Source organism: Herpailurus yagouaroundi, unplaced genomic scaffold, assembly GCF_014898765.1.
Source record: "Herpailurus yagouaroundi ecotype Mexico unplaced genomic scaffold, PumYag 28, whole genome shotgun sequence".
In the NCBI taxonomy this organism is placed as follows: domain Eukaryota; kingdom Metazoa; phylum Chordata; class Mammalia; order Carnivora; family Felidae; genus Herpailurus; species Herpailurus yagouaroundi.
In genome coordinates, this window is record NW_024412376.1 from 86,533,092 (window position 1) to 86,559,690 (window position 26,599).

Here is a 26,599-nt window from a genome sequence, read left to right on the forward strand (position 1 = left end):
AGAGTGTGAGCGGGGGAGGGGCAGAGAGAGCGGGAGACATAGAATCCGAAATAGGCTCCAGGCTCTGAGCTGCCAACACAGAGCCCAACACGGGGCTCAAACTCACAAATTGTGAGATCATGACCTGAGCTGAAGTTGGATGCCCAACCGACTGTACCCAGGCGCCCCTGTCAGTCTACTTATTATTAGACTTCTCAGCAGGGTTGAAATCTCAGTACATTCTCTTGTGCACTCTTCTCTTGGCTTCCCTGACTGATAACTACTCCAATCTGTCCACCTGCTCCATTTCTCTATCTTTTATAGGCTCCTTCCCCATACATGGCAATGAATTTTAGAGTTCTTAATGGCTTGACCCTGGATCCTTCTCTTGTGCCATAATCTCTCAGTAGTCTATTTGTACATAACCTTGTCATTTTCATCTTTAACCCATTCTTCTCTGAGCATCAGGCTTGTAGAGTCTTCCCTGCTTCTGGAAGGTAATTTAATCTGAAAGCCTCTTGCTGAGTAATTCTTATTTAAAAAAACAAACAAAAATAAATAATTCCCATTGGAATTAGTGATACAAAATCATTTCAATAATTAGATAAGTATATATATGATACTCAGTATCTGTACAATAAAAACGTTAATGCAAAATACATTAATGAATAACTTTTCCAAAAAACAAATCAGAAAATCATCTCTCATCCTCTTTTTAGGAGGCTTCAATGGTCTCTCATCACTTTTAGCACAAAGACTAAAATTCTTAACATGGCCTACTTACCTCTACATCATCACCTTACATGATGCCTCCCTTCCTCTATGCCACTCAAGGCCCATTAGTCTTCTTTCAGTGTCTAGAATGTGCAATAGGTCTTTGTTTATGTTGGTCTCTGAACCTGGACTACCTCACTCCATCTTCCTCTTCATCGTAGCCTGACTAGGGTCTGTCCTTCCTTCAGATTTCCATTCTATCATCACTCCCTTAATGAAGCCTCTGATTGCCTTTACTTAGGTCTTCCTATTTGTTTCTGGGTAGCTTTCCTTGAGAGTTCTTATCACAGTTGGATTTTACATTTATATATTCGATCATTCGATTATTGGCAGTAGATTTCACAAGGCCTGGAATTTTGTCTTGTTTGTTGGCAGTTTTATCATTAGACCCTAGTACAGTGCCTGGCATGTTGTAGCCACTTGATATTCACTTGTGGAATGAATGAAAGAAAGGAGGAATAAGTGGAATTTCCCCAGTTTTCCTTTTTTAAATTATGAAACATTTGGATTATGACTGTAATTCTGTGAATGTTGATGTTATTCTTTTGTATTATTTTCTAAAATATGTATATTTTCTTCAATTTACTAGTTATTTTAAAATGCTCTTTTAAAATTTTGGAATGATTGACATTTAAACTCAGCTTTATTTAGGGGCGCCTGGGTGGCTCAGTCGGTTGAGCGTCCGACTTCGGCTCAGGTCATGATCTCGCGGTTCGTGAGTTCAAGCCCCGCCTCGGGCTCTGTGCTGACAGCTCAGAGCCTGGAGCCTGTTTCTGATTCTGTGTCTCCCTCTCTCTCTCTCTGACCCTCCCCTGTTCATGCTCTGTCTCTCTCTGTCTCAAAAACAAATAAACGTTTAAAAAAATATTTAAATAAAAAAATAAACTCAGCTTTATTTAGTTCTAATTTTATTACATTTTTCCTGAAATGTATTTATTGTTTTATGTTATAAATAAATACTAGCACTTTTCCCTTATGTTATTATTAAAATTAATGTTATTTTCCGTATGCTGCTTTATATTTATTGGAAATGTATAAACATATTTCTGTTTACTAATGCGTTTAAAAGAGGATATCTATGAAAAATTTATATTTTCTGACAACAAGGTGTGGGGATTGCCAGACTGTTCTCTGTTTTCTGATCATGAAAATGATCTTCCTTTTAATTTTGTCCTGCTGGAATAATATATCCCAGTGAATTTTCAGTGTTTTTTCAGACCACTACTAGACTGAGGGCTAATTTCACAATTCTTTAGCTATAAGAATGAAAATTTATTTTTATGTAACTTGCTTTAAATATTTACTTTTGGGGAGACAGTATACAAGATAATGATAATAATAATACTTGAAACATACATGATGTTTTAGTATGGCAGGCTTGATACATTTAAACCATATTAACTAATTTAATTCTCAAAACAATACTCTAAAATAGTTACTATTTTATCATCTTTGTTTTTTAAATGTGCAAAACAAAGCACAGGGAGAATGGTGAAGTTACTTAAGGACACACAGAAAGCAGATAGCAAGGATGGGGTTACAACCAAAAGCCCATGCTTTTAACCACTAAGTGTATTGCTTCTCTAGAACAAAGATTACTTTACATACTTTAATTCAGTTAATATACCCAGAAAGTAGGTATTGGGTAGATGACATTAACTCCATTTGAAAATGAGGAAACTGAAGTTCAGAGAAGGGGAATAACCTTCCAAAGGTCACAGACATTTGAAGTGTCCAAGTTCAAAAATGCACTGAGTTCTATTAATTATCCTTCTACATGAAGCTGACTCTAAACTTGTAACTCTCATCCTATCACATGCGGACAATGAAAATTATAAATCTGAGAATGCAGTATTCTCAACAATTCATACTTAACTACTCATCTCAATTCCCAATTTCTTTATGTATCCTTTTGTACTGTGTTCTTGGAGAGAGGGGCATGAGAACAAACAAAAGTTAAGTGTCAATAGCACTATGTTAGGACTGGTACCTACTTTATAGGAAGCACCTCAATGAATATGAGTTGAATGAATATTCTATAATTTTGTTTTTAGTGATCTTTTTGCAAGTGATTTAGTAGACACCCCTTACAACAAATGAAAATCAGACACTATTTCTTGATTTTTTTTTTTTTTTTTTTTTAGATTTTTGCCTTCTCAATGTTTTCATTGGTAAGTGAATGGTGAATGTAAATGGACTTTATCCCGTTACTGCATGTTCATAGTACCAAATAAAATTTTGGGCAGGTTATATATATTTAATCACTATTTGTTGAAATGATAAATGTTAAGAGAAGGAACATCGGAAAAGTCAATATCTACCTTCATTGGTAGCAAAATTTATTTTGGGAATAAAGATTATTTGATATTAATATATACAAAAAGCTATATATTTATTTTAAAAACATGTTCAAAGTTTCACAAAAGATATTTGTCTTTCTCAAATATGTATACCCTTTGGCAAAACTATTAAACATGCTTTAGTTAACCTGATGACTGGTAATTATTTTTTACTTTAAGGCACATTTATAGATATTAACCTTAGGAATCTAAATGTGTATGATATTAATGAGTGGTATTGATAAATTGTAAGTTATTTACATTAATGAGTTCCTTATAGAGTTATAAAAATAATTTTTCAAAGTTTATAAATGATATAATTAAAATACGCTATTCTTTTGTTTGAATATCTGTAGCTCAGTCCATTTTTAAGACATTCTGTTCTGAAGAGGACATTCAATGTCACTCTACCAAATCCTTCCCTGATCAAGAGAGAAAACACTTTTACTACAGGACAAAAAGCCAAACAAAATCGTTCAGGAAGCAAAGTAAAATCTTCTAAATGGTAAGTGTGGTGGTTCTCACTGAATCATAGGGTTGCCACATTTTTACAATCCATAAGTTAACTGTCATATGGAATCTCTGAGACAAATATTTTTTTTTATCTTCAAAGCAATGCATTTGTATCCCTGTTCTAGAGATTGGTTATGTTTATAACTACAGAGAATAATTAACATATTTAGTAGGGGCCACTCTGTATGCTGCTAGAAGTAAATGTTGACTGGTCAAAAATAGCCATTATATTTTCCTTTTTAGAAGTCTACTCTTCATTTGTCTTTAATGCTAAGGTAGAAGAGTTACCTTAATAAGGTGAAGTTGACAGCCTTTGTTAAATTAACCTATCTTTTAAAACAAAGGAATCTAAAAAATAATGCCATGTTCTACTCACTTATTGTGAGATCACAGCTCGGTGAAACATTTTGGCTTTTTCAAACAAATAGTATAATCAAGCAAGCTTGGACTAAGAATATTCTTATGTAAATAGTTAATAGATATGGGTTAAACACAGAGTGTATGGTAATGACCAACAGTGGTTTAGACTTTTCAGTGTTTGCATGTGTTTGTGTGCGTGTGTGTGTGTAAAGTAGGCCTGGGCTTGAATAATTTGATGTTATTATATTCCAGACAAAGACTGCTTTTTATTTCAGTATCCACACCACAAAATGCCAATGTATTTCAGGAACGTAATGAGATTATATTAATTTCTAAGGAATTATAAACAAAAAAGTACTTATTAAAATAATAAAGTGTAGAGTTTAATATCTGATATATTGTTAGACTACTTGTTGGAGCAGTAGATCAAATTTATCTAGGTGCCATCAGAGTCTATTCTTTCAGCCTAGATTTCTGCCGTGCATAATGTTAGCCACTAGTCACATGTGACTACTGAGCATTTATAATATGGCTGTTTCAAATTTTTTTTTCAACGTTTTTTATTTATTTTTGGGACAGAGAGAGACAGAGCATGAACGGGGGAGGGGCAGAGAGAGAGGGAGACACAGAATCGGAAACAGGCTCCAGGCTCCGAGCCATCAGCCCAGAGCCTGACGCGGGGCTCGAACTCACGGACCGCGAGATCGTGACCTGGCTGAAGTCGGACGCTTAACCGACTGCGCTACCCAGGCGCCCCTAATATGGCTGTTTCAAATTGATATATGCTTTAAGTCTAAAAGGCACACCAGATTTTGAAGACTTAGTTTGACAAAAAAAAAGGGTATAAAATATCTGATTAATAATATTTTTTAAAATGTAATACATTTAATACAGGTATTTCAGGTATACTGGGTTAAATAAAATATACCATTATGATTATTTTCATCTGTTTATTTTTACATTTTAATATGGTCATAGGCTCATATTATATTTCTATTGGACAGTGCTAGTCTAGGATATCCATATTTTGGAGTAGTGATTTCGTCACCAAATATATTGGAAAACAATGTCTACAATAATGTTTTATTTTCAATTCCATTTCACACATTATACTTTCACTTCTATTACACATTTTGTTATGACAGGGAGCAATAGCCCATTAACTACTCATTGTCATCATTAGTTATTAATATGTAGTACTTCTTTAAAATGCAAAGATATGAAAGCTATTTCATGTCATTTGCAACTATTGCCTTGACTTTTGTGCCACAATGTCGTAATTTTCAATTCTAGATCTAGTTTTTTGAGCCCATAAGAGGTTGTTATTGTCATTTCTCAGGTCATATTTATTTAGATTTACCCATATACTTATGTGTTCCATTGCTCTTTCTTCCTTCTTGCATTTCTGTGCTCCTCTGTGGGATCATTATTCTTTCTAATGAATTTCTTTTCATATGTGTGTTCATGCACGTTTACTGTTGATGAGTTCTCTCCTTTTTTGTTTGTTTGGAAACATTTTTATTTCATCCTCATTTTTGAAGAATATTTTTACTGGCTGAAGAATTAGAGGTTCACACATACATCCTTTTGGCACTTTAAAAATGTCATTGCATTGTATAATGCCTTCTATGGTTTCTGATGAAATGTTCTTCCTTTGAAAATAATGTGCCTTTTATTTATCTGGCTGCTTTTTCAAATTTTCCTTATGCATTTTAAAAGATTATTTCTAATGTCCCTAGGTTTTCCTGCCCCCACCTCGTTTCTATAGAACCTAAGAAAGACAAAAATCTCAGCTTGGATTTCTTTAAAAAATTTATTTTAATGTTTTTATTTTATTTTTGAGAGAGAGAGAGTGTGTGAGCAAGGGAGGGGCAGAGAGAAAGGGATACACTGAATCTGAAACAGGCTCCAGGTTCTGAGCTGTCAGCACATAGCCCGACATGGGGCTTGAACTCACGGAGTACGAGATCATGACCTGAGCCGCCCAGGCGCCCCTCAGTTTAGATCTCTATCCAGTTTGTGGTTGTCTTCTGTGCGCCTAAAAACTAAATTTCTCCAAGGGAATGTGAGGGAATGTCCTCCAATGCTATTCCCTGCTCACCCTTCTCACCAGGTTTCTGAGCCTTACAAGACCTGAGGTTGTCTGTGTAGCTCTCCATTCTCTTATATAAAGAAACAGAAGTAAATTCTCTAATTTTTCTAAGAGACTTGTTCTGAGAACAAGTTACTCTGCCATATCTGAAAACTCTTCCTTTACTATAGTTTGCCTTCTGTGCCTTTTACCTCTAAAACAATTCCAGAAATCCTATATCTTTTATGAATATTTATAACTGAAAAGATATATTAGATATCATATATCTTGAGACATTTATTCAATATCCTACTAAAAAGTTCATATTCTTTTTTAAGGAAATGTATTTCCTTATTGAACTTACTTGCAAATCTATTTCTTTGAAGATTATTATTGTCATATTATGAACTATTTATATTTACATGGTGTCATACAAAAATAAGTACTTCAAAAATATTTTAGTATCCCAGATATGCCCACCCACATCCCAAACCTTTTGTGACATAAACCTCCAGAAGATAAAATCAGACTAGCTCCTTGTTCAACATTACCATTACAGAGAAACAAAAGACAGTCTATCTTTTCTGTTTATATACGCCTATCATTCCCACCAGACAACCTCAAAACATGACATTATATTTCCATTCAGAATCATTCTGCATTTCAATCAGTATAGTGTCATTTGGAGGCTCCCTTCTTTAATTAACTTTCAGGAAAAAACAGTTTTATTTCACAATTATAGAGAAACTTAATGCTTGGCTGAACTAGTGCACTAACACTAAAGAGAAATGAGTGAGTTACCATATGCAAAGAGCTTCTATCAGCTCCACTCAGGTTTGGGTGAAGGGGAACAAGCTAGATAACAGAAGTGTGTTAGATGATTGCAAGTGGGGAAAGAATTGCCATCTGAATGTTAAATAGCAGGAGTGATGTCACCAGAACAAAGTTCTGAACTTCACAGGTTTACCCTAGATCAACCAAGCCACATTCTGTTCACTGTTCTTGGTCGTCATGGAAATGAACATAAAATATTTTTGTTGGGTGTAGCCTCACGTACATAAGACTTAGTGAAAGAATTGATATTTCTTCTGAGATGAAATCTGGTATAGTCTCTTCTGTGTTACAAGTACATTTTGTAATCGTTTAATTATAAAAAATCTTAATCCAAGAATATTAATCAATGAAAAAATTAGTGTATTAAATTATATTTTGAAATTTTGAATGGCTTATTTGGTTGCCATTTCTTTCCTGTTTTCTCAGTTGTGTTAAATTCACTATTATTATAACGTAATATCCAAACAACTGCAGGTATAATATATATCAAATATACACTTTAACTACTTAAACTCTCTTGCAGAGTCATTAGGACAATCTAAAACCTAGGACTATCACATAATATGAACTACTTGATATAAATGATACTTAGTCAATCTGGTTATAAAAAAAGTATTTTGTGAATTTTTTTATCATTTTTATTTGAGGTAATGAACTAGAGGAGCAATCTGAAAGAATATTTTGGCTTCAGTTGAGAAGTACAATAGAGACACCACTTACTGAAACAGCTTTTCTTTCCCCACAGATATATTCTAAAGGTATTATCTATTAATATAAAGGTAAGCTGACAGTTCTCTCACAAAGAAGTAATTCCATTTTGATGATGCCCTCCATCAGCTACTCAAAGGAACATAATTGCTCTTCTAACCTCAAGAGATAGAAAACTCTGTTCTTGCAAGACATTTAATTCTTTATTTTTTTTTCTCAAAATTTTCATATTACAATAGTGGTATATATATTCACTGAATTCTTTCTCAATATATATTACTACTGCTTCCGTATAAAATACAATGCTGTATTTTATAAAGGCATCTGAAAACTCTTTCTTTTTAACTTTAGAATCTCATTCTCTAACCAGAGAATGCAATTATTTTCCAGATACTAGGTGTGCTGAAAATAAGTACATGATGTTATTATGTGTGTGTTATCCACTTGACTTATTTTCTTACTCGTCAGTTCTCTGAAATTATAAAAGTGGAGAATAAAAATCACAAAAAAAAATGACTTACTTTGTGTATGCTTTAGTTGGTGTGAATTTCATGTACAGATAGGAGATCAAGAAAAATTGATTAAATTGTGGTGATACATTTACTTCTCTTTAACAGCCTACATATTTGGGGAAGATGGGTAACCTTAAATATTAAGTCCCAAAATTTGGGGGTTAGTGGTCTGGTTCTAACATGGTCTTGAAAAACAAGTGAGAGATAAGAATTAGATCAATGATTTTTAATTTGGGAGGGAGGGTAGCATAAGCTCCTTTGGAATTTTGATAAAAGCTATGGAAACATCTTTGATAAAAATAACCTAAATTTAGCATAATTTCAAGGGATTCAAGCACCCTTGGACTCTTTCAACGCATTCTGGTTTAAGAAAACTTCATCTAAAATGTCTGCATTAATGTACTTAAGATCAATCTTTCAAGATTAGAACGATAAAACAGAAAAACAAAGATCAATGAATACTTGCTCTCCCATTGGACTGGATGAATTGAATTGAGAAAAGAGCACAGAAATGATGGTGGATGGAAACTCTGAGCTCATGTCCTAGCTATGTAACCCTAACTAAAGTACGTAATCTTTGTTCTATAGCTGTAAAAGCAGTCGGTGTGTTGGGTCAGTAGTTTTCAAACATAGCCACTGCTTCACAATTGCCAAATGAGCTGGTAAAATACCACAACTTCCCAGTATCTAACAACTCCCCAGCTACTATAGTCTGTACTCTGGGATGAAGCCCTCCAACCTGTATTTCCCTCTAGGTGTTTATGTGGTGAAATTAAACCCTAGCTACATAATTCCCAAAGTCTTTGTCATCTCTGTAGTATTTTTTTCACCACTACCTTTTCATATGTCGTGCGAACCATGTAAACTATAGTTCTGGTCAAAGTAGATCTTATTGATTCAGATAACCAAGAGCATTTGGAGTATATATTACATATTTTGCAACAACCTCACTTGTATTATTTTCAGATAATACTTCATGGAATTATTTTTATTGTCTTCCTCTTAATTATTATTCCTCTGGAATATATTACATAATATGAAAATCTGTTCATGAAAGAAAAATACAAAGATGAGTATTTAGAATGCAGCAGAGTTCACCAATCACTACTTTTAAGATAATGCATTAATTATTCAGTGGAACAACTCTTATGTCCGCAATCCTAAAATTGTTTAAAAACTTTCTAGACCAGAACTATTTGGAAGAATGGAACTAGTTAGAAAAAACTTCCCCTACCACCAACTGATCGTTTCTAGTAATTTTATCCAATAACTCTCTTATTTGCTTTAGTTAGTTTTCATCTCTTTCACTTGAACCATCACTATCACTTAATATTAGTTTTCCTTGAGGTAACTGTCTCTTATTTGTAATTATAGAGCTCATTTTGAGTTTGCAATTTTTTGTTTAGAAGTATTTTTAAATTGTCTCTTGTTCTTAATGTCAGTATCCAATTTAACCTTTGCTTAATGTGTTAATGTTCAGTATAGTAAATGTTATTACAAAAGAGATTTCATGAGCAGGACAACCCATCATGTGCACACTCTCAAGACGTATGCTGTTACTGTTACACTGTCAGTTCTTCCCGATGTTGCCTAGGTTTTTCATTAACCATGGTAACATGGATGAATCCCTGCTCTAACTCACACTAGGGTGTGCTGCCTACAGTTCTCCATGTGAGGAGTATCTACATGGCAAACAGGATCTATGATTTGAATGATCTTCCCTTGTGACTTCTAATTGTATCTGATTTTAAACTTATTATTCTCTTGCTTTCTGGTGTATTAATACTATATAGTATATTTCTTCCAATCAGCAGCTACTTAAAAACTAGCACTGTACCTCATTTTTAACAGCTCTGCAAAATTATTATCTACCTCTTTATCTCCAAGGTTGCTGGAAATATATTTTATGTGCCCTATTTTTCATTATTTTAAATCAGGCCTTACCATGGTTATCCCTAAATTTGGAGGAAATGGATGAAACAGTTTTCATGAGATTTAATACTAAACACTTATAAATTAAAATTTTATCTATACAGATAAATTATACATTATATTTAACAGAGACTATTTAGAAATTATATATATATATATATATACATGTATATATATACTATTTAAACTATATATACTCTAAACTACAAATTTTAAAACTATAATTTACTTTTATAGTAAATATATATATATATGTATATATATATACTTTAAAAGCTGAGTCTTACCTCTAAAATTCAAGATAGCAAAACTTTTTTTTTTCAACTTTTTTTTTTTTTTTAATTTTTGGGACAGAGAGAGACAGAGCATGAACGGGGGAGGGGCAGAGAGAGAGGGAGACACAGAATCTGAAACAGGCTCCGGGCTCTGAGCTGTCAGTACAGAGCCTGACGTGGGGCTCGAACTCACGGACCGCAAGATCGTGACCTGGCTGAAGTTGGAAGCTTAACCGACTGCGCCACCCAGGCGCCCCTAGATAGCAAAGCTTTTATTTGTAATCTCGCACTCATAACTACTGAACATAAATTTGTTTATGTAGGATTCCTAATATTACTTATACCTAGAATTCTAATAAATGTCAAGCACTAAGAAAATCTTGGAGTCTCATCTGCAGAATTATCTCGTGTGTGTGTGTGTGTGTGTGTGTGTGTGTAAAACTTACAGTAAGCTACTTATCCAAAATTTTTAACTAATTCTTGAAAAGATGTGGAGTGTTTTCTCTATGCTTTTTTGAAAGTAAGGTACTTAACATAGAAGAAAGGATATAAAATTTTTGGAAATGGTTTTGAGCCTATGATGTTCAAAGACAAAACTTTGAGTGATATTAACTAACACAATAAGGATTACAATTTTCTGAACAGTAAGATAGCACATAGAACAAGATGACATCAATCCATGAGATACCTTTTAATATTTCACAAGGCAGCTTCTATATGAGGCAACAGATAATTAAAAAAACAAACCGACATCAGAAAAGAAAATTCAGAACCCTTGTCTTGGTCAGGGCCATTTCAGGACTATAAGTCTTCTCATTATACATCTACGTCTAAAATCATATTTTGCCACATTAAGTAAGAAATATTATATAATGATGACTAAGTTCTCAAGAAAGTTTCATTAAACTTCTACTTAACATGACAGTGAAGCACATAGCCAATTTAAGAAATTTGTCCATTAAAAATAATTAAAATTTGGGGGCACCTGGGTGACTCAGGTAGTTGAGTGTCCGACTCCTGCTTTCTGCTCAGGTCATGATCTCACGGTTTGTCAGATTGAGCCCTGCATTGGGCTCTGCACTGACAATGTGGAGCTTGCTTGAGATTTTCTCTCTCTCCTTCTCTCTCTGTCTCTGTCTCTCTCTCTCAAAATAAATAAATAAACATTTTAAAAAATAATTAAAAATTTTCATTGATAGTATTTAAAGGGTTACTTCTAGCTCAGCTGTATAGATAATTCAGATATCCAGAATGATATATACTCTGAGGATTATGATTTTATCTTCACATGATGTAGATTTTGTTGATGAACTGCCTTCAGTTTGCCTTAGTGCCTCTACATATAATTTTCTCTACAGTCAAATAATAAAAGATCTGAAGTGGGATTTAAAATTATTCTTAGTAGATAACATCATAGGGGAGGCATAAATTCATTACTAAAGCTTATCTTCTCTTCCCGTGGCTAAATATGTCTTAAATCTTGTTGCAAAATGATCTATAAAAAGAAAGACACTGCTCTAAAAATACAAATTGCCTCATTTTGAACTTCATCTTGTAAATTGCTTCAAAAGTGAATAGGGATCTATGTAATCTGTAGGATTACGTGGAACATTACACTTAAACCCACCTTCTTAGAGAGTGTTTCTTACTTATGTTAATTCTTATTCTTTTCTTAAACAATAGTGAGACAAGCAGGGCACGTGGCTGGCTTATTCTGTGGAGTGTGCAACTCTTGATCTCACGGTTGTGAGTTCAGGCCCCACGTTGGGTGTAGAGATTAATTAAAAACAAAATGTTTAAAAAATAAAAAAAAAAGTGAGACAAGCAATTTGAATACAGCATTAATCACTCTGGTTCTTATGTAAAAATGATAATGTATTGCAGGCTGTTTGCTAAGGGGTCACAGAACAAATTTTTAGGAAAGGAAATGGTACTTTCCGAAATCCTGTGTATAAAGCTCTTCATCCCCAATTAAAGTTATGAAATTAATTCCTAAGGATAACTTTCCATGTATGTCAAATAAATGTAAACTGCTGATCCTAGAAAGGAAGTTAGCTACCATTTGAAAATTTTGTGTCATACATCATTGTTTTATTCAGCAATAAAAATGCTTTACACTTTCTTTAACAATTGATAAGTCCTATTCTATTACATTCTCAATGCAGTTAGTGGTATAAATTCATATAATTACAAGATTCAAGGACTTTTCATAACTTCCAGCTCACAGAGTACAAACCCAATCCTGCAATGAAGAAATGTGTATAAAATGGAAGAACACTAGTATAACATTTTCCTTAAATTGCAGAAAGTAGACTTAAATGTCTTTGTATTCTTAATGTTTTGATCTTTTTATAAATATGATAGAAAGTCTTCAAAGTCTTCAACTTATATATCTTCATATCATCCAAAATGCATAGGAAAATACTTTTTTTTTTCTTTAGAGAAAGAGAGAGAAGAAGGCGGAGGGTCAGAATGAGAGGGAGAGAGAGAGAATCTTAAGCAGGCTCCACATGCAGTCTAGAGCCTGGGCTCAAAGCTCAATCTCAGGGCTGTGAGATCAAGACCTGAGCTGAAATCAAGAGTTAGACACTGAACCGTTGAGCCACCTAGGCACCCCCGTAGCAAAATATTTTGCATGTAATAGTCAAATAGTCAGTACATGTTAATTCTGCCTATCCCAGATTGGCAATAAAATAAAAGATGCAGCGAAACAAAGTAAGGTGTTTTTTCTTCTCCTTTTGTTTAGGCTACATATTACTGCAATGTTGTCAAAAATATTAGGCCACCTTCATTGTTCATATTTTACTAGGACTTGTTGTAACTTGTACAGATAAAAAGAATCTTCCATATGTGTATGGTTGAATTATGTTCTTCAAAAAGATGTTGAAGTCCTCATTCGCAGTACCTGTGAATGTGACTTTATTTGGAAATGAAACAGCTATAGATGATCAAGTTAAAACAGATTATTTGGGTGTGCCCTAATCCAATATGACTCCATACCTGTAAAAGGGAGAAAATTGCTCTCATTATGGATGCACACAGAGAGAACTCCATGTGTAGATTACCTCTTTAAACTATCTCAAACTTCAAGCCTCCAGGACTGAGTCAGTATTCTATTGTTTAAGCCAGTCAGTTTGTAGTACTTTGTTCCTGCAGCCCTAACAAAGTAACACGATATGCATGAGTCACAAACAATGTAAAATTTAGATGTATCTTTTGAGGCAATATAAGAATAGATTTAATGTGTAACCTTTTTATTATTAAATTGTGCTTTGGGGGCCAATAATGAATGTTTGTGATGGGAAGTCAACAAAAATCTGTAAGCAATATCAAATTTTACTTTGGTGAAATTTAAAAATGTCTGTGTATAGATCAATACTGGAAGTGAAAATAAAATTAAAAAAATAGATGAATGAATACTGTAAAATGATCAATGACTTTTTTCTTTTCCTGTTCCAATTTCCATTCTTTTTTGCCTTTTTTCAATTTTATTAATTTTATTTATTTTGCACATCAACAGAAAATGTAGGTAAATTATACTTTATTATGGATGAGAAGAAAGAAGGGGAACACCTTTTTTAACTTCTAGTGATAGTCATTAAAAAAAAATGGAGGGGCCCTGGGTGGCTTAGTTGGTTGAGTGCCTTACGCTTGATTTTGGCTCTGGTAATGATCCCATGGTTCTGAGATCCGCGAGGGGCTCTGCTCTGAGAGTGTGGGCCTGCTTGGGCTTCTCTCTCTCTCTCTCTCTCTCTCTCTGCCCGTACACTGCCTTGCTTTCTCTCTCTCTCAAAATAAATAAACATTTTTAATGGAATGTCATATCATTCAGAATATATGCCCACACATTCCTATTAACCACTATTTTTAACTATATTTATGTTAGTTTCAACCTTAATTCTCCACTTCATGTCATCAAAGCTGTTCCATTTTTTATCATTTCCCCTCATTTCTCTATAATCTCTGAAAATATATGTATGATTCAATCATCTAGATATATTTTCTTTACATATTTTATTTGGAATATGTACATTTTTACAATCTGGATGCATTTTGTATATATATATATATATATATATATATATATATGTTTGATGTGTTTTGTATCATGTTAGAAATTGGACTCCTTTGGGAGCAGTCTCCAGTATGGAGGCAATTTAACATGCAGAATGTTTTTTAAGGATCCTGAGATCAACAGTTACAGAAGAGGGGGCGAGGAGCAGGACTGAGCAGAGGGAGAAGTGGTCCCATCCAAGCTCAGTAGCAGCCCTAGTCAACCCAGTGTGGTGCTCTACAGATAAAGTGGGACTTTCAGAGTTGGGCTCCTTTGTGTGAAAATGGGTGGCCTTTATACTCCTGCATATATCAGTCATTAGGTGTGGGCCGCCTCAGGAATGAGTGTGACCTTGTGTAAGGTAGCTCTCTGTAGCTGAATCAATCCCTAGAAGGGGTGGACAGTTCAAAGCTATCTGGCAACAGTACTCCCCAGCAGCTGAGGCAGTAAGTCCTTCACCAAAAGGAGCCTGGGTATTGTATTTCAGGGTCCACTAAATGGAAGAATGAGTATTTTCCATGAGTCTCTCTTACCTTAATGTAAAAGATACTCTCCTAAAACTCTAGGGATTCATTTTTCTTTTTAAATTGGAACCATTTTGATTATGAGATCAGAGATGTCATATTTAAAACTTCTGTAAATGAAGAATAATTTATTTCATGAAGGAAATAATCACCCACTAACTTAGATGTTTAGCTTTAAGACAACCAGTGTATTCACATGTTGACCTTACTGGAAGAAAGGTTTATCTCTGTATATGAACACCCTCTAAAATTGGGAACGCTAAGTGATGGATGCTGGCCTGAACTTTCAGACACCATCAGATCAGCATGACAGGGGCGCCTGGGTGGCTCAGTCGGTTGAGCGCCCGACTTCAGCTCAGGTCACGATCTCACGGTCTGTGAGTTCGAGCCCCGCGTCGGGCTCTGGGCTGATGGCTCAGAGCCTGGAGCCTGCTTCTGATTCTGTGTCTCCCTCTCTCTCTGCCCCTCCCCCATTCATGCTCTGATCTCTCTGTCTCAAAAATAAACATAAAAAAAAAAAGATCAGCATGACAAAGCTGACTTAGAGCAAATACTAAAGATACCTGTTAATTTGTCACTGGTCACCTCTTACTGCCATCACTCCAGGGAATTTAATCTAGGGCTTTAAAACAAGATTATTCTAAATGCCATGACCTTGATGCCATAAACTGTATCCTATTTACTTGCCCTAAAATATTTTCAGCCAGTTGCTTCATACTTCTTCCTAGAGAGCTCAGGTTCCACCAGTACCACAGATAGCTGTTGCATAGTTTCACAATTCTGTAGCTTAAGTTCCCCGCACACTGCTAACTTTGCTCATTAAGCTCTTAATTTGGAATCTGATTCTTCCCCTGCATTTGGCCATGAACCATTCAGCTCCTTCAGATTTTCTTTGTGATCAATCTCATCCCTGAGACAACCTATTTCTGTTTCAGCTCGTTTTCTTTATTGCTAGAAAATTAAGTTTTCATTCCCACCTTTTTTAATCATATAATTCTCTCAGAGCTAGATTCTTTCTGCTGGCCCATGGTCACTTCTCTTTTATCATCACTAAACTTTTTAGTTTTGTATAAGTCCTTTCTGCTTACTGATAAAATTTACTCAACATTTTATGGCATAAATTTTATATATTTTTAAAAAGGTTTTAATGTTTATTTATTTTGGAGAGAGAGACAGAGCCCAACAGAGCAGGGGAGGGGCAGAGAGAGAGGGAGACACAGAATCGGAAGCAGGCTCCAGGCTCTGAGCTGACAGCACAGACCCTGATGCGGAGCTCGAACCCACGAAATGTGAGATCGTGACCTGAGCCAAAGTCGGGCGCTCAACTGACTGAACCACCCAGGTGGCCCTGTATTTTTTTTTTTTTTTCTGGTGGCAGACTTTCTGGTGCTCTGGTTTAAACTTTGTAAATACTATGAAGTTTCCACCAATAGATAAAGAGGACCAATGACCTCACCAGAACCAAAGTGCTATTTAAGATACAAATTTTCACAAAAAATATATGCAACTCTTAAATGTTAAATAAGCCTTTATATCTTTTCACCATGTCTTCTTATTAAAAATTATATTTTGCTTAACTACTAGGTTCCTTTTTGCTTTTTCTAATGATTCATAGGTCTTGGGCAGGCAGCTTTATTATTTATCCATGAAACAAACAACATTTTGTAAGCATGAGTAATAGTCATTCTGGGGGTGCCTGGCTGGCTCAGTCGGTTAAGCATCCGACTTCCACTCAGGTCGTGATCTCACTGTTTGTGGGTTTGAGCCCCGCGTCTGGCTCTGTGCTGACAGCTCAGAGCCTGGACCCTGCTTCAGATTCTGTGTCTTCCCCTCTGTCTGCCCCTCCCCCACTTGTTCTGTCTCTCTCTCTGTCTCTCTGTCTCTCTCAAAAATAAACATTAAAAATTTTTTTAAAAAGTCATTCTGAAAGCCAGTATATATTATGATTGTTTCAGTCACATCCAGAAGGGTATATCTTAAAGTCACTATTAATTTATGAAATAAGTATGTGATAATAGCCATAATATCAACTAAAATAGAAACATGATTAAAAAACTCATCCTATTGATTTCTTTAAAGCATAATGGTTACTCTGTGGTAACCCATTGTACCCATTATCCAGACATTCTCTAGTCTGTTTTTGACTAGTTACCATAATATAAAACAGTTTTATGAAATCAATTAAGCAAAGTTGGAGGATACAAGAGCAATATGAAAAAATAAGTTGTATTTATATACACCAGCAAAGAACAATTCACAAGGGAAATCAAGAGAACAATTTCATTATAATAGCATAAAAAGAATGAAATACTTAGGGATACCTTTAACCAAGGAGGTACAAGTCTGGTACACTGAAAACTATGAAACATTGCTAAAAATATTATAGAAGACCTAAATAGATGGAAAGACATCTCATGTTCATGGATCAGAAGACACAATATTGTTAAAATGGAATTATTCTCTAAAGCAACATACTGATTAATGAAGTCCCCATCAAAGTCTTAATGTCCTTTTTTTAATTTATTTTTTTAAGAAATGGAAGAGCTGATTCTAAAATTCATATAGAATTTCAAGAGACCACAAATAGCCAAAACAATCTTGGAAAAGAACAAGGTTGGAGTACTCATATTTCTTAATACCAAAACTTACTACAAAGCTATAGTGATCAAAAGAGTGTAGTACTAACATAAGGATAGAGACATAGATTAATGGAATAGAATTGAGAATCTAGAAATAAACTAATACATTTGTGATCAATTTATTTCAACAAGGGTGGCCAAACCATTCAATGGGAAAGAATATTGTCTTTAACAAATGATGCTAGGACAGTTGGCTATCCACATGCAAAAGAATGAAATTGTACCCTTTCCTCATACTATATACAAAAATTAAATAAATGAATAAATAACTAAATGTCAGAGCTAAAAGTACAAAATTCTTAGAAAACAGAGGTGCGGCGCCTGGGTGGCTCAGTTGGTTGTGTCTGACTCTGGATTTCAGCTTAGGACATGATCTCACAGTTCATGAGGTCAAGCCCTGCATCAGGCTCTGTGCTGGCAGTGGGAAGCCTGCTTCGAAATATCTGTCTCTTTCTCTCTCTCTCTGCCCCCTCCACCTCCGCTTACCATCTCTCTCCCTCTCTTTCAAAAATAAATAAATGAACATTTAAAAAAAGAAAACAGAAGTAAATCTCCATGACCTTGGATTTGGCAATGGTTTCTTAGATAGAACACCAAAAACACAAGCAATAAAGGAAAAAATAGATGAATGGGACCTCATAAAAATTAAAAACATTTGTGAATCAAAGGACACTATGAAGAAAGTGAAAATGAAACCCACGTAATGGGACAAAATATTGGCAAATCATATGAAAAGAATCCAGTATCCAGAATATGTAAAGAATCTGTACTACCAAGAACAAAAAGACAAATAGTCCAATTAAAAATTGGGTGAAGTCCTTGAATAGAAATTTCTCCAAAGGAAAAAAAAAAAAAAGAAAAAATTTTGAAAAAAGGAAATCTCTCCACAGAAGATATACTAATGATCAATAAGCACATGAAAAGTTGCCCATAATTTATCATTTGATCAATGTAAATCAAAACACAATGAGATACCAATTAACACCCAGTAAGATGAAAATAATAATAATAATAATAATAATAATAAATGACAAATATTTCAAAGAGATGGAGAAATTGGAACACCCATATATTGCTGCTATGTTAAATAGTACAGTTACTATGAAAAACAGTTTGTCAGTTTTTCAGTTAATTAAACATAGAATCACCATGTGATCCAGTTGTTCTATTCCTAGGTGTATACTGCAAAGATTTTAAAATTGATATTCAAGCTAAATCTTATAGTTGGATGTTCATAACAGCACTATTTAGAGTAGTCAAAAGATGGAAACAACACAGATATTGATAAACTGTAGAGTGGATAAACAAAATGTGGTGTATCTGTACAATAGAATATTATCCAGCCATGAAGAGTAATGAAGCACTGATACATGCTATAGCATGGATAACTTTGAAAACATTATGCTTCGTAAAAGTTTAAGTCAGACACAAAGAACATATATTGTATGATTCTGTTTATATAAAATACCCAGAGCAGGCAAATTTGTAGAGTTAGGAAATGGATGAATGGTTGCCAGAGTTTGTGGGTAAGGACAAATGGGTAGTGACTTTTTAATGAGTATGGAGGTTTCTGTTGGACTGATGAAAGTATTCTGATGTTAGGTAGAGGTGATGGTTGCACAACATTGTGAATATACTAAATCCTACCAAATTGCACACTTAAGATATTTGCAAATGACATATCAGATACAGAGTTAATATCCAAAATCTGTAAAGAACTTATCAAACTCAATACCCAAAAACCAAATAAGCCAGTGAAGAAATGGGCAAAAGACATGAATAGACATTTCTCCAAAGAAGATATCCAGATGGCCAACCAACACATGAAAAAATGCTCAACATCACTTATCATCAGGGAAATACAAACCAAAACCACAATGAGATACCACCTCACACCTGTCAGAATGGCTAACATTAACAACTCAGGCATTAACAGATGTTGGCGAGGATGCGGAGAAAGAGGATCTCTTTTGCACTGCTGGTGGGAATACAAACTGGTGCAGCCACTCTGGAAAACAGTCTGGAGGTTCCTAAAAAAATTAAAAATAGAACTACCCTATGACCCAGCAATTGTACTAATAGGTATTTATTCAAGGGATACAGGTGTGCTGTTTCAACGGGGCACATGCACCCCAATGTTTATAGCAGCACTGTCGACAATAGCCAAAGAATGGAAAGGCCCCAAATGTCCATCAATGGATGAATGGATAAAGAAGATGTGGTATATATATGGTATACAATGGAGTATTACTCAGCCATCAAAAAGAATGAAATCTTGCCATTTGCAACTACATGGATGGAACTGAAGGGTAGTATGCTAAGCAAAATTAGTCAGAGAAAGACAAATATCATATGACTTCACTCATATGAGGACATTAAGGTACAAAACAGATGAACATAAGGGAAGGGAAGCAAAAATAATATAAAAACAGGGACAGGGACAAAACATAAGAGACTCTTAAATATGGAGAACAAACAGAGGGTTACTAAAGGGGTTGTGGGGGTGGGTGGGCTAAATGGTTAAGGGACGTGAAGGAATCTACTCCTGAAATCATTGTTGCACTATATGCTAACTAACTTGGATGTAAATTTAAAAATAACTTAAATCGGGGCACCTGGGTGGCTCAGTTGGTTAAGCGTCCAACTTCAGCTCAGGTCATGATCTCACAGCTTGTGAGTTCAAGCCCCACATCAGGTTCTGTGCCGACAGCTCAGAGCCTGGAGCCTGCTTCGGATTCTGTGTCTCTTTCTTTCTCTCTCCCCTCCCCCGCTCATGCTCTGTCTCTCTCTGCTCAAAAATAAATTAAAACATTTAAAAAAATTAATTTAAAAAAATAAAAAAATAACAAATAAAAATTAAAAAAAAATAAATAATAGTTAAAATGGTGAACTTTATGTTATGTGATTTTTACCACCACCACAACAAAAAAATGATTTGTGAAAAAAAAAGATGCCCCCACTAAATGTACATTCTTTTGAAGTTTAAGTTCTCACTAAAGTAGAAACTTCTTTCCAAATATTTGTAATGGGTAGAATTTTATCTTAAAGTCCAAGCGAAGGATATCTGAAGATACTTCCATTATTACGTGTGGTAGCATATAATAATAATAAATTTGCTTGGTCTGTTAAGAAAGGTATTTAGCTTAGTAAATACTATAGTCTTGCCACCAAACAAGAAATTCTATAATTGTATTAAAGAGTGTGATTTGTATCCTACAATTAAGTCTAATTATGTGTCCATTTTACTAAATTGTGAAATCACTAGAAAAGCTTTGACGTGCTCTGTCATAGATTTGTGACAGCTGTTTCCACACTTGTCATCCCCCAGATTGTAATTCCCATCTGCAAGTCTCTGTGCCAGAAGAGCCCTGGACCTGAGTGACATCAATATAAATAGGTAATCACACTGATTCTTAACTCTTCTGCCTCATTGTGGGAAAATTGATCAAACTCAGAAGGGCCCTCTCTAGCCAGCCCCTCGCTTTGAAAGAGCAATCATGTTCTCTTAAGCAGTGGCAGCACAGGCATTGATTTTGGAATCAATGAGACCTTCAGGGCAGCACTGGATCTCTGATTGGCAGCAGGAAAATGGGTAAGAACATTTCAAACTTTATAAAATAAAAGCCAGTAAACATTAAATTACATGAAATCACATCTTCTCTGGCTGCTGGTATCTTAGGATTTACCTTGACACAGACATGAAACGTCCAACATTCAACTTCAGAAATTTGAAAATGAACCAGCCACCCTGACCTTGCAGTCCAATACCCAAGATTCCAGCTGAGACTTGAATGTTGACTTAAGGGCTCTTTTGGATATTTCATTTTAAAACTTCTAACAGTTTTCAAGAAACTGGATCCTAAGTTGTGGGCTTGGATATAAAAATACGCCCCCAGAACAATAACAACAAAAAGCCCAGTGTTGCTTTACAGGCGATACTTGGACAAAAGCTGAGTTCACGTGCTGCAAGTGTAGGTAAGACAGGCTCATTGAAATAAATGCCACGTCACACTTTGATCTCATAATGAAGCAACAAAGTAGAAATAGTGATTCTTTTCTCAAATTAATATGGATTTTCAGATGAAAAATATGCTAAGTAATTGAATTTTTTGTATTTTTCCTAAGCTTTTCCTTTCTGGCCCCTGCACATACCTCCACTAATGTTTTCGACTGGATTCACCTGTCAAAATAGTGTCACATAGGAGTGTTTGTCCTTAGTCCTCCTGATACTCTTTTAGGAAGTTGATTTTAAGTTACAGTGTTTCATTTTGACTTTGCAGACATCTCTAATCCTGAAATTCTAACATGCTGTACACAATTTGTACTTAACTTGCTTCATAACTTTTGTTCCTTTGACAGATGGCTGCTGCCCAAAATCAGCTTGGGTGGGGAGCTGAAGTTTCAAGAAATGTAAGAATTACATGCATAGTTAATATCCCTTAGGTTTATTCGTGCACTCCACATGATAGAGACCCGAGCCAGAGCTCCTGTCTTCTGGGATGGCCCTTACCAATGACGGCTTTGTCTCCTGCTTGCGTCCCAGCTCCCTTGTCTGTAAATCAAACATAATTGTGTTTGTCATCCCCTTTACTTCACCAGGGGATTTTAAGGATTGTGAAACCACATAGCACATGACAATATAAAATGCTATGGTAATGGTTAAAATGAAGAATGACCTTGTCCCGCCGTTGAGTAATTTGCTTGCAGGGAGTAAGTTAGGCATCTGGGATGTGAATTAACTCTCTCTGGCTGCTTTCAGCTGAATGCTAGAGCACATGAAAGAATATACTGTTTCCAGGGGAGACACGGTACTTCTGTCCTTCCCACTATGCCTACATTTTTTGAGGTAACTAAGATGTTTCAAGGAGATATTAGGCACTCTTGGGAAATACTAAAAATTAAATCGGGAAAATTATCCCAGTCTGATTGAAATAACCATAATTACTGAAGTAACCTCGAATGTCTATCCCTTTCATCTCATAAACTAAAATTTTTTCATGCCATCAGGTTCTCTCCCTCAAGTCAGCCTCAAAGACTAGAAACAAGAACATGTCATAATTGTTCTCTATAGCTCATTATTGCTTTACGAATTATGAATTTATACATGCTTCTTTTTATTATATTGATAAATTGATTATTATCCCATTGTAATGAAGTATGTTCTTGAAGTTTACAACTTATTTTCTAAGTTAGTAATCCTTTCGTATTAGTTTACTAGGGCTGCTAGGGTGACAAAGTACCACCAACTGGGTCGCCTAAATAACAGAAAGGTGTTGTCTCTTGTTTCCTGGAGACTGGAAAACCCATGGTGAGACTGGCTCCTTCTGATGGCTGCGAGGGAGAAATCTTTTCTATTCCTCTTTCCTAGCTTCTTCTGGTGGTTGGACAGCAATCTTCAGCTTCTTCATCACCTTGATCTGTGCCTTGATCTTCACTTGGCATTTACTTATGTGCATGCCTGTGTTCAAATTTCCCCTTTTTATAAAGATGCCTGTCATGTTGGATTTAGAGGCCCATCTTAATCCAATATGACCTCATCTTAATTTAACTAATTACATCTGCAAAAACTCTATTTCAAAATAAGGTCATACTCTGAGGTAGTAGGGGTTAAGACTTCAACAGATGAATGGGGGACACAGGATTCAACCCATAATACAATTTTATTAAATCTAAATTAAATGTATTCAAGCAAAATAAGAAATAACTCATTATAGTTTGAAATTTATATTTGAAGTCCTATCCATTTATTTCACGCTCTTCATGGCTTTTTAGATTTCAGTTGCATCTTGAAACTTTTATTTTCAACATCTATAGTGTGTCAGTTGCTTTTATTCAGATGCTTTACAGGTGCTCTTTCTTACCCTTTCTAGAGTAATTTCCACCTTTTCGGGGTTTTCAATTCCACTACCCTGTTTGGATTACCACTTCATGCGTGGGTTATATATCACCTGTTCACTCCAAAACGAATAAATGTTTGAAAGCCAGGCACTTGAAGCCAGGTTTTAATGAGCGTGCATGGTAGTAGACCTGTGACTTTGGGCAAGTGAGTTTCCCTACCAGTAAAGGGATTCATTTGCAATAGGGTTTTAGCGAGGACTAAATAGGATACTGAAAATAAAGTTGTTCAAGCTGGGGGCATAATGCTTGAGACATAGCAAATGTTCAGGTAATTTACCTGTTTTCATTTAATTATTCAAAATGACTCTTTGTTAAAAAAATTATTCTGTGTCATTTCCCTTCTGCAATTTGAAGGGAAAACAAAGTAGGCTTTTCTCCAAGTCACTCAACAAAATTTACATAAGATTATACATATATAATTATTCAACTCTTTACATAATATTTCATCAATCTTTTTTTTTCTAGGTCACATTGCCATTACAACTGACCTTCCCAAAAGTCTCGAGTAGTTTATAAGAATTAAAGGTTGGTTCTTTTGCGGTTTGGTTTTGCCTTTTTCCTTGTTCCTATTTTGTATCAGCTACTTGTCACAGTAGTTCTGCTCCTGCCCCACATTTCTGCCTTATTCCAGAACGCAGGCTAAAAATAGAGCCTGAAGGTCGTGTCTAGAACATGCTATTCTTCTAAGAGAGGAAAGGAGACCAAACTAAAGCATGCAATGGCTCTCAAAGCTTCTGCTAACCTTTGGCATATTCTCACTTCTAGCCAAATTTCATTGCCCAAGACAAATCACTTGGACCAGCATGGTACCACTGAGGTTGGAAAGTATACTCCTTCCATAGAAAGTTACACGATAAAAGATAGAAATATATAATCTTATAACAGGGAAGAGAGAGAAAATAATTTAGAACATAATACAATCTGTCACTGAGAGCAATCCTAGTTCTGATACCTGAAAAACACCAGGATTATTAGCATTGTTCCCTCATAGATGTGCCCTTTTAGATCTACTTATTGTTGTCATTCTTTTTCTTTCAAATCTGCTGGAAAAATATAATGATTATTACCTTGAAATGATTGATATCCCTCATCAAAGACTTTTTGAAAAACATCTAATTGGCATACTTTTACCCACATGCATGATTAATCCATTCAAACTTCCCAAATCATTATAATGTTTCCTCCTATGCAGATTCATACTAGCTTTCCATAATTTATACCTAAGTATTTTAGTGATTAGGTAGACATCTTTTGTTTCTGCCTAACTTAGGAATATTTCCCAGGTCACCACTACATCTCTTGGTAATAATACTTTTTTTTTTTCCTTAAATCACCCTTTAACTATTTTCAGTCTCCTGTCTCAATTGGTTATTCTGTGCTTTAAAGTAACATGAGGTTAAAGAGGAGGGATCATTATGCACTACAGTTTTCTCAGAAAAATAGTTTAAGAATAAATTCTGCAAAGCATGGGTAGAATTTGGATAAGTGGATGGGAAGAATTCCGGACCAAAGAATTGGAGTGAAATACAAAATAGATGGGCAAGGCCAGGAGTAAGTTCAGTGGGACTGGAAGGTAGCATGCTCTTGGGGAGAAAAAGACAAAGAAATAAGAGAGAAGCTTGGGGTGAGCTAAAAATGGCTTTTGGTGACAAGTGAAGGTAATTAGACTTCATCTTGTCAGCAGCAAGGAATTTACAAGGAGAGAATAGAACAGGGAAAGTACACACTCTTCCTACCATAGTATTTCAAATCATGGTTTCAGACAGTTTTCCCTGGATTGGAATCCCAAACACTTACTTATTCATCTGTATAAACTTAACAGACATTTAACTACTCTCTTTCTAATGTCCAGTGGGAATATATTTACATATAGAGTCTAGTACCCATTTGCAGTTACCATAATCCTCTCTGACTAGTTTAAGCATGTAGAGAGTCACTACAGGATATTACGCGCCTTTTGGAAGCATTGACTGAAGAAAGCAGTATTTATGCTAAGATTTGAAAGTGATGCCCAAAGCCACACTGTGGGACTGGACCACCACAGAAACTCCTGCTTTTGTCATGATCAGGATGCCACTGCTATATTGAAATGTCACCACTACATCTCTTAGGTGCAGTCATGGCATCTCTGCTATAGTTTCTAACAGAAAACGGACACCTCCAGTTCTGTATCTTTCTCAACTTCGCTCAGTTCCAGTTCGAATTTTGCATGAATGCGTATGAATGATGCCCTGATTTCCCGCGTCTAGAAATGAGTCTCAGAAATTTGGCACTGAGCGTTCCCACCTCTGAACCCAGGAAGGGACACTGGGAAGAAGTTAGATTCAATGTTGAAAGAACCAACCCACATTATCACCTCCTAACTCAGGGTGACTGGGAGGAAGGATTAGGTAAGATTCTATGTGTCAGACCTTCACCATGACATCTGACATATGGTAAGTGCTCACAAAAGATTTTAGGATCATAGATTTGAATAAAGAAAAAAAAAAACAGAGGCAATGGAGTCATTTGTGAAATAATTGCTGTAATTTAGAGTCGAAGAAATAATGGCACAAAATGAAAATGAAAATTGTAAATATGAACAAGAGAATAGATATGTGAGCTATTTCAAAGGCATCATGGAAAGGATTTGATGATAGAACGTAACTGCTAGTTTCTAAGTTTATTGTTCAGATTGCTAGTGGGTTTTGGCATAAGACTACTTGATTTATTCCCACATACATATTAGAAAGGGGATCACATCTGTGTCAGATAGCAGAATTGGTTGTCCATAGTCCTCTTGTGTTCTCAGACCCAAATATTGTTAGGGTGGATACCTGAAAGAGTATATCTCAATAGATATGCTTTGACAGCTCTTCTGCAATGTGCAGAATTTAAATAGGTATTCATCTGAAATTAGAAGTGAAATTAATATGCCATTTTTATTTTTTAAGTCAAAATATCTCCATTTATAGATAGAAGTCCTTAGTGGAGAAAAAGGCCATTTTATGCGAGACATTTATTTCCCTGAAAAATTATTTCTAGCAAGGCCAAAGAACACGTTAATTCCCAATGCTCAATAGGATGCCCAGCTTAACTAGGTTATATACTCTTCCAGGAAGCCAGGAATAGGATTCTCTGGGTTTTCACACAGTTTATAAGTGGAGGGGGCAGGTATTCACTTAGCACTTTATTCATGTACTTAGTA

At 35.2% G+C, this 26,599-nt stretch overlaps 1 protein-coding gene across 1 annotated transcript in view; it reads left to right on the forward strand.

Annotated features, from left to right (window-relative positions):
- The window catches only part of STPG2 (sperm tail PG-rich repeat containing 2), a 554,759-nt gene extending 551,158 nt beyond the window's left edge, over nucleotides 1-3,601 (forward strand). The window contains exon 12 of the mRNA XM_040487853.1: nucleotides 3,449-3,601. Within this exon, the coding sequence (XP_040343787.1) occupies nucleotides 3,449-3,601 (153 nt within the window). The remainder of the gene's footprint in view (nucleotides 1-3,448) is intronic.
- Nucleotides 3,602-26,599: the final 22,998 nt, after the last annotated feature.